This window comes from Seriola lalandi, unplaced genomic scaffold (genome assembly GCF_002814215.2).
Source record: "Seriola lalandi dorsalis isolate HSWRI2012SDOR001 ecotype SW California unplaced genomic scaffold, Sedor1 jcf7180002054921, whole genome shotgun sequence".
NCBI lineage: Eukaryota > Metazoa > Chordata > Actinopteri > Carangiformes > Carangidae > Seriola > Seriola lalandi.
Genome location: NW_019525473.1, coordinates 1021836 through 1031445, shown reverse-complemented (window position 1 = coordinate 1031445; position 9610 = coordinate 1021836). Strand labels below are relative to the sequence as shown.

Here is a 9610-nt window from a genome sequence, read left to right as displayed (position 1 = left end):
ATAGGTAAAAAAAAAAAAAAATTCAGTGTTATTTGCTAAATTGGGTGATTTGCTTTCCTTGGAGGGAGGGTGGTGATAAAATCTGTAACAGGAGAAAAAAAAAAAAACTACCAGGAATAGCTTCCTCAGAAAATGTGGCTGTGAGGATAAATAAAAGAGCAGCAGAATAAAATCATTGTATTACTGACTGCTTTAATTATACCCGACCATATGGTGGAAAATAACAAATATGGAGAAAGACAGTTGCAACATTATCCTCCATCTCTTAGTCTGGATCCTCAGCTCCTCCCCCATGCGTGCGGGGCTTTATTTGATCAAATCCTTCAACTTGGACCACTTAGGTTCAGCCGCACTTTTTTGCAACACTGCGTTTGGGCAACGCCACAACTTGCGCAGCAGTTCTTCGTCCACAGCCGAGCGACAATTAACACCCCGGAGAGGCAGAGAGAGGAGCGGGTAAAAAAGGACTTCTTGCATTCACGGCATCCTTCTCTGCCGCCCGCAATGGAGACGGGGGTCATATTTTGCCCTAAGTGGCACAGTGCGCTTTGGTTTTTCATTTTGATGATGTTCTGTTTTTTTCACGCCTTCAAAGCTGAGATAACTTGCAGGTCGTGCCAGCCTGGAAATAAGTGGCATGCACAGGAATTACTGCTGAAATTTGACAGAAGTGAATTCTCGGCGGGGCTGAAAGGAGAAGTTTTTGGACACGGAGACGGAGAAGGGAGAGCCGGGGCTGCAAGTGCCGAAAGTCGGCGGCTCCGTTGTACGGCTGGGCGCGATGATTGCGCTCCAGCTGGGGCGGGAGACACGGAATCAAGGCTGAAACGGAATACAGGCAACCTGCGCGCCAAAGATGAGACCGGCGAGAGCGAGTTTTCAAAGATTAAAGTTTCATACGTAGAAACGAGTGGTCAGCAGAGGAGCAGCGATGGTGCCGGTTTTACCCGATACAGAAAGCGCACAAGGAGGGATAGTGCTGATGAGAAAGTCAGACCCCCCGGTTCAGCTCAAAGTCAGGACCCGGGAGAGGGCACCGGCCAGGCGGCTCGGCGCAGAGTGACGCGCTCTGAATTGCGCTGGAGCGGCGAGGAGCGGAGAGCCGGTGGTCAGAGGCAGGAGGAGCTAAAACTTAATAGTTCGACATTCGCCTTGACCGGGGATTCATCTCACAATCAGGCTATGGTGCACTGGTCCGGCCAGAACAGCAGTGTGAGTAATGTATCATGTCCACTTTAAGCATCATTCATTCAGTGGAGGGAAATGTGGATTATGTTCGCTGTCAGGTTGGCAGCCCGTCCTCAGGAGAACCAAATCTCTGTCTGATACGCCGATAAAGTCCGTGTGTCTGTCTGTGTACGTGTGTGTGGTGTGTGTGTGTGTGTGTGTGTGAGAGAGAGAGAGAGAGAGAGAGAGAGAGAGCAACAATCTCTCACTTCTTTAATCAAATTGTTACTTCCTGGATTATGTCAGTATCATTTCACATCAGTGTGTTCAACAGCAACAGACTGAATACACGGCTTTCAGTATTGAAATGGATTTTAATAGCCTACAGAACATCATGAGAATCTCAAGTCAGTGATCGAATTCTACAATTTAAATTGAGATCATTCAGATCACAAATTAAAATCAGACCTAAAATTATTAGATGAGTGTCATATATTTGTCAAGTTGTAGAAGGAGAGAGCGATGGGAGAGGAGAGGGCTTTTTCTCCCAGGAGCTTCCTCAGTCTGAGCAGCTGAATTGATGTCAGGATAAAGCTGTTCACGTTGAGCACAGAGCATTTTTGACCAGAGGGCAGGACTTTCAAGTAGTGCTGTAGGTTGTGGGAGAGGTTAAGCAATTTCAGCCCTCCTCCTTCCTTTTCTGAAGCCAGGTTTCCTGAGCCACAGGCCCAAAGCACCTGCATGCTTTGGAGCTGAGGAGCGGCCTCTCTCCTTTGGCCTTTTCTGCTTGTTGGCCTTGGATCCCCTTCACGTGATGGCAGGAATGAGAAAATCAGGGTTTTGTCAACATGGTAGGAGCCCTGGTGAGGAAGGGCTGATATTTACAGGTGTTTCAGACGTCTGGAGCAGACAATTATCGATTTGCATTCAATCACACGCGTTCAGTCGGGTCACAACTGCTGGAGTTTATTACAATGTCTTCCACTTCAACGTAAATAATAATAGAACACGGGAGAAAGTTGGTGTGAGAGTCCAGTCAGTCATGCGTGTATATGTCAGAAAACAGCATCTTTAATTTTGCAGAAATCTCTGCAAGAGTCCCCGAAGATCCTCCATCTCCACGGAGCATTAATGTGTAGTGTAGCTGGAAAAGCTGCTGGATGTGTCATTCAGCACAGTGTCGTCCATGGTGCAACATTTTATTGCTTGTTTTACCAGCTGGCTTTTGTGCTGCATTTTTGTTCCCTCTCTTCAGAGACAACAAATTCTGGATGTAGGAGAAGAAACCCTCCCCGAAAAAAACCCCCCTTGTTTTATGATATATCTGAGCACGAGACAGAACCTATACAAATGCATTTCATGGACCCCAAGTGATTATCGTAGCCTATAGATTATTACTTTAAACTTTAATTAACATTGGGAGAAGAAGGTCTTTGGGAAGCTTAACCAAAAAAAAAAAAATCTCTTGAGCACAGTTCAAATGTGTTCACATTCATTTGCTGCGAGGGCTGATATCTTGATACGACTGCTTTTTCTTTTTCTTCTTCTTCTTCTACAGAGTGAAAATATAATTAGCATGGACTGCGAATCGAAGGCAATATAACATAGAAAATCAACTTTTCTCTTTCAAAAAAAAAAACTGAGCGCTTTCCCCAAACTGAATCTCCATGACTCGATGTGTTGACTGCTCCACAACCGCACAGCTCAGTGTTACACCCACACCATTTAGCCCTGTCTGTAACAAAACCAATTACAGTCAAACATGTATCAACGGCTCCCATGCCCAGCACTTCTGACTGAAATTCCATCCTGCGCCTCAGATGTTTGGCTCGACAAACTGTAACTCGTGACAAAAAAGTGACCTCACAGTGGAGGCAAGAAAAACCCGAAAATGTCAGAAACGCTTGTGAGGATCTCTCCGTTTTTCATTGTTATTTTTGCCTCTACTTCTGCCAGTTTGTGTTTACCCTCAAAACAAAAACAGTCATTACTATTTAGCAGCCCTGTTTGATTTTGAGATGCGAATAGATGCTCCATGAAACAATTTGCCCCTATTCTTTCAGTTGACGCAAACAACTTACTCGAGGCATGCGAGGATAGAGGATCCTGCATTAAATATGTAGAGTTGTTGCTATAAGCGGGAACAGACCTCCTCAGTCTTTACAATCTGAGCTGCTGTATAAATAAACAGATGAGTTAACAACATGGTGTGAAGCTAAAGTTAAAAGGATACAGCTGCTCTCAATATTTAACCTTTAAGGCATTTACAAAGCCTGTCTTTCAGGCCTGCCACATTATTGGAAGCCGGCCTGTCAGATTGGATTGAAGGTTATAATTATGACTCATGTGGTATTGGCCACAGGGGTCATGTAAGTCTTGTACAGCAATTACAGTAAAACACACGTATAGTGGTAAAAAAAAAAAACACACACACACATGCATCAGCTGAATGGACTGCACTGAATTTAGTACATGGTGGAAAAATGTCATTATAATAAGATAAAACACAGGATTCCATAGGTTAATAATAATAATAATGAAGATATTGATAGATACTTTATTCATCCCCATCCCAATTTCAAATTGTCCACTATCTAATATATATATATACATATATATATACATATATGTATATATATTTGTGTGTGTGTGTATGTACAGTTTATATTTATAGTCCATTATAGCCACTGCCTTTGACTGAGGCGTTATATAGCCTGATGGCAGTGGGAACAAACCCACCCTATTAACTGCTCTATTATCTTCAATAATAATAACAAACTTAACAAACTTTAATTATATAGCACTTTTCTTAACAAGGTTACAAAATTGCTTAACAAAAGAAAAGGATTTAATTGAAAACAGCAACTAAAAAGAAAAACAAACTAAAACAGATGTAAGTTAATTAATTAATTATCCGTATCATGGGAAAATAAAACATATCAAACATTCATAAAAGCTATCTGATAAAAAAACTGTTTTAAGAAGAGTCGACTGTTCCACAGTCCGGGGCTCAAACAGCAAAGGCCTGGTCACCTTTAGTCACCGGCTGAGACCTGGGAATCACCAGCAGAGCTCCTTTATCGTCTTTATTTGTGCTTCCATATGAATTATGAGCAGTGTAAAGCTGTGAAGGTTCAGAGTTCAAACTTCTCTCTGGGGTAAACACTAAAAGTCAGTGATCTGACCATGACATGAGCCGTGGCTACAGTGTTTCATCAAACTGTGTTTTTAATTCATTCCAAGATTTCCTTTGTAATTTGGTTAGAATATGTATTTTGGTGTATCCACTTTCTTGCAACGGTTTTTTTTGTGGCTTTCTGCTTCAGTGACTGATTTTTCTACAATCTCTAGAAAGACATTTGGGAGCTGCTGTGGAGCTGTGTAGGTGGACAGCACTGTAGTGATGGAAAGGAAAGATCTGAAGAATGCGTCCTTCTGCAGTTGAGACAAATCAAGACATACGTCTCATTCAAAACTAAGGCTTTCAAACTACCCAGAAGTAATGGAAAGTTTAATCACGTGTTAAAAATTTGGTCAAAAACACACAGTTTATTCATATTTACAAGGATTTTCTAAATCCAAACTACAGGCTGAGTTTTTTTTTCCAGTGTTCAGTCACATTTGACTCTCTGCTGTTAACATTAGTGTGTTTGGCTGTCAAATGATTGGATTTATATTAGGGCTGAACAATGTAGTTGAAATATTATCGAAATCACAGGAGCTGTAATTTCTTCATAAAGGTAACATGTGTCACAACATATCATTACAAATGAAGCTATGAACCAATGTGGTGCTACAGAGAAGCCCCGGCCCACTCATCATACTCTCCACCTGTAAGAGACCCCAGCAAAAATCACATCATCATCATTTTTATAGTTTTCTTATCTTTCTGAAAATGAAAACGCAAAGGTGACCATTGACAGTAAAATAGTGACTCGTATCACAATCACAATATCTGTCAAATTAATTGCCTAGTTTAGATGTTTCATAATCCACCAGTATTGAGTTTTCAAACTAGAATCGCTCCCTCACAGTTGTCTGCCTCCGCCACTCAGACTAGTTTCAGATTACATCCCTTTTAATTCCACAGACGTATGAAATATTAACCATTTATGTAAAATGTTGTCATAATTACTGTGTGAAGTGTAGAGTTATTGCTAGAAAGTGTTTTGTGAGGTCACAGAACTTTGACCACCAAAAATCGAATAAGTTCGCCCTTGAGTTCAAGTGGACATTTGTACCAAATTTGAAGAAAGTCCCTGAGGGTGTTTCAGAGATATTACGTTCACAAGGCCAAAACCACCTTCTGTTTGGTCACCGTGACTTTGACCTTTGATCTTTAAACTTTGACCACCAAAAACCAATCAATTCATCCTTGAGTCCTAGTGAATGTTTGTGCTAAATTTGAAGGGATTCCCTTGCAGAGTTCTCAAGATATTATGTTCACAAGGCCAAAACCACAGTTTGTGAGGTCAATGTGACCTTGACCTTTTACCTTTGACCACCAAAATCAAATCAGTTCATCTCTGAGTCCTAGTGAATGTCTGTGCCAAATTTGAAAAACTTCCTGTCAAGGCGTTATTGGGAAATCGTGTCCACGAGAATGGGACAGACAGACAAACTGAAAACAACATGCCTCCAGCTCTGGCTGTCACGGGTGCTGAGGCATAATAAAATCAACCATTAAGAAGTTCACTTTGGTACACAACGCCAGGGCGGTACAGTGGGAGGATGGTTCTAGGTCTGGCAGTTTGCATGTTCTCCCCCGTGTGGAGAGGCTGTGCTCTGGGTACTCCAGCTTCCAACAATCCACACATGCAGGTTAGGTTAACTGGCGACTCCAACCGTCCATAGAATGTGAGTGTGGATGGTTGTTTGTCTCTATGTGTCAGCCCTGTGACAGACCGGTGACCCATCCAGGGTGTACCCCGCCACTTGCCCGGTGTCAGCCGCCATGACCCCCAGAGGATAAGCAGTACAGCTCATGGAGGAGGAGGAGGAGTGAGGAGGAAGGATGGAGGAGGAGTGTATATCAAAGCTTGGTTTGCATCATATGCTTTCTAGATAGGGAAGGTTATCATAACAAGCATTTCTCTTAATCTGTTATGGTAACATTGTACTCTGTTAAGTAATTGCTGAGAACTCAGATTGTTAAAAAATAGAATAAAACAGGGCGACAATCATGAGTGATTAATTTGGTTTTAAAGATAAAACAAATGATCAGCTAAACTGTCCATTATAAATATTTATTTATTTATATTTATATTTTCTTTATTAATTTATTTACAGTTTACAAATCAACTCCATGGTTCATGTTCGACCAACCACACACTGGTTATTTGTAGCAACGTTACCACTTCTACAACCTTCGGTTTAATCTTTACACAGTTTTGTTAATCAGGCTAATCTGTTGGTTTGTTTACAGCCTGTCCAAAGGTCTGACTGGACATGGTTCTGACTCCATTCTAGCTCAGACATAAAAGTAAAATGGTTACAACGGCCATAACTGCAAAAATAAAACTCAAATTGTCATAAATCATAGTTATCCTTTAACGTCATATTTTATGGCAGCCAGAAAGGCCTGAATGGAGCCTAGTGTAATTAAAAGGAATGTAAATTATAGGTAATTTATTTAAAGCCAGTATTTGAAGTGATACCCCTGATGGTCTAAACTTGTGGAAGAAAATTGGTGCAGTCTATGTGTAGGTTTAAGCTTTTTGTTCTCAGTGTCTCTACATGGGACCCATGGGCGGTCTCTGTGAGTATTGCAGTATTTTTGATACTGGACAAAGTCAGTGTATCCCTGTTTCAATCATTCCTGCCACTCATGAGGCATGAGGACTCATGACATGAGGTAAAATAAAGCAGGCAAACATAAAACAGAAAGAATGTTTACATTTTCATCCAATCAAAGAAGAACTGTTTGAGGAATGGGACTGACAGCAGCCAACTTGCAGGGAAAAGGGAGGCATCAGCAGACCAGAGGGTCCGTGACTCAGTTCACCACCGGAGACCTCTTGCAACATGAGCGTGAGAAAGTCATTCAGCTGGAGAGCATTTCAAACCCACATTCCATCTGCCTCACATCAGTAAATTAGTTTTTTTGTTTGCTCTGTCAGTGGCGTTGGGGGGGGGGTGAGAGAGGTGTGCAGTTCACAACAGTGAGATATGTTGCTGTGCATAATGGGAATGTTTGGGAGCAGGTCCAACACATTTACAGACCAGCCTCCGTCCTGCCAAAGGCAAAGTTTTATTCTGGCATTTTTGCCTCTATTGTGATAGACACCGTGAGTGATACAGGAAAAAGAGAGAGAGAGGGGATGACATGCAGCTAAGGGCTGCAGGTTGGATTTGAACCCAAAGCCACTGCGGTCAGGACTAAGCCTATGTGGTACGCGCTCCACCAGGTGAGCCACCAGGGCGTCCAAAAGGCTTATCACTGACATCTCCACCTTAGATTCGATTCGATTAGATTCAACTTTGTGCAAAGTACAGGTGCAAGGCCAATGAAATGTCGTTAGCATCTAACCAGAAGTGCAAAAATAGAATTATTTACAGATAAGTGCAGGTTAAAAGTAAGTGCTACACCATAAGTGATGCTATATCTTACAATATGTACAGTGCGGACCGTGGAGAGTTACAGTATACAAAAAATATATATGTAAATATTTTAAATATGTATGTACAGAGTGGACAGAGTGTGGATGTAAGGTACAGTATTAACAGCATATGTACATTTAGTTATTTATGCGGAGTATTAATAGCATATGTAGAGTTGGTTATACGTGCAGTAACATTATTTGGACTTAATTTGAACAGTGTAGGTGGTTCAGTCAATGCAAAATATGAATAGAGCAAATAACATTATCATAAAAGTTCTGTAAACAGTGCAGTAATGAGGGCAATGATGCCATTGGAGTGGTGGTGTGGTGTTCAGCAGGGTCACTGCCTCAGGGAAAAAACTCTTCCTGAACCTGCTGGTGCGGGAGCGGAGGCTCCTGTAATGCTGCCAGATGGGAGGAGGGTGAAAAGACCAGGGTTAGTGGTCCTTGATAATAATAATAATTTCTCCCCAGTCCAGGCACCGTTTATAGTAAATGTTCTCGATGTTGTGTAACTGGGTGCTGGTGATCCGTTGGGCAGTTTTCACCAGCCGCTGGAGTGCTTTACGGTCTGATGCAGATCAGTTGCCATACCACACTGCGATGCAGTTTGTGAGTATCCTCTCAATGATACAGCAGTGGAAGTCCACCAGTATCGTGGGACACAGTTGAACTTCCTTAATGCTCTGTAGGAAGTTAACGTGCTGTTGCATCTTTTTGACCAGGACATGGGAGTTTAGAGACCAGGTCAGATCATCGGAGATGTGGATGCAAAGGAACTAACTTGCCATGTGCTTTACAGCTCCATTGATATAGATGGGGGTGTGTGCATGGCTCCTAGCCCGCCTGAAGTCCATCATGGTCTCCTTGGTCTTCTGGGTGTTAAGCGCCAAGTTGCTGTAGGCGCACCACGCGGCCAGGTGCTGAACTTCATCCCTGTGGGCTGTCGTCTCCTCTAATCAGACCTACCACCGTGGTGTCATCTGCAAACTTGGTTATGCTGTTGGAGCCATGAACAGGAATGCAGTCATGGGTGAATGCACGCAGCCTTGTGTCACACCCGTGTTCACGGTCATAGTGGAGGAGGAGAGGTTGTCTAACTTATCAGACTTGGGTCTGTTAGTCAGAAAGTCCAGAGTCCAGTTGCAGAGGGATGTGCTGATACCAAGCTGCCTAAGCTTGGAGATCAGGTTGGAGGGGGTCACAGTGTTAAATGCTGAACTGAATTCAGTAATCAGCATTCTGATGTATGAGTTGTGACTGTCCAGGTGGAGTGTGTGGAGATGGCGTCTTCTGTTGACCTATTGCAGTGGCAGGCAAACTAGTGTGGGTCCATTATAGCAGCACTTGGCGATGATGGGCATGAGTGCAACAGGACGTGTGTTGTCACTCTGTCCATATACTTGTTAATGTGATCCAGGACAGAGTTGATGTAAGTTTCAATGTTAATCTGAGAGTCTGTGGTGGCCTAGGTAGCAAACACACTCCAGTCTGTGAGCTGAAATTGGTGCTCCAACCAGATCTTGTTGGCCCTCCTTGTGGGTTTCATGCAATTGATGACCGGGGTGTACTAAGGGAGCAAGAACAAAGAGAGATGGTCACACTGTCCCAGGTGGGGGAGAGGTGTGACTTTGTAGGCATCAGTCACACTGGTGTAAAATTTGTATGTCCCCTTGTGATACAGGAGACATTCTAATGAAACTTTGGAAGTACAGATCTCAAAGTGCAGTGAAAGCTACAATAAAGGCCCCATCCGGGTGCATGGTCTGCAGCTTGTTAATAGCAGCACAAAGTTCTTTCATGGCCACTTTTGCATTAGCATCTGGAGGGATGTAAACTGC

The 9610-nt window shown here is 42.7% G+C and overlaps 1 protein-coding gene across 2 annotated transcripts in view; it reads left to right on the top strand.

The window, feature by feature from the left end:
- The first annotated feature begins 360 nt into the window (after positions 1–360).
- Positions 361–9610, top strand: part of sorcs1 (sortilin-related VPS10 domain containing receptor 1) — a 168018-nt gene continuing 158768 nt past the window's right edge. For both annotated transcript variants that reach the window (XM_023431397.2, XM_023431396.2), the window contains exon 1: positions 361–1212. In XM_023431397.2, coding sequence (XP_023287165.1) covers positions 505–1212 — 708 coding nt within the window. In that variant the 5' untranslated portion in view covers positions 361–504. The remainder of the gene's footprint in view (positions 1213–9610) is intronic.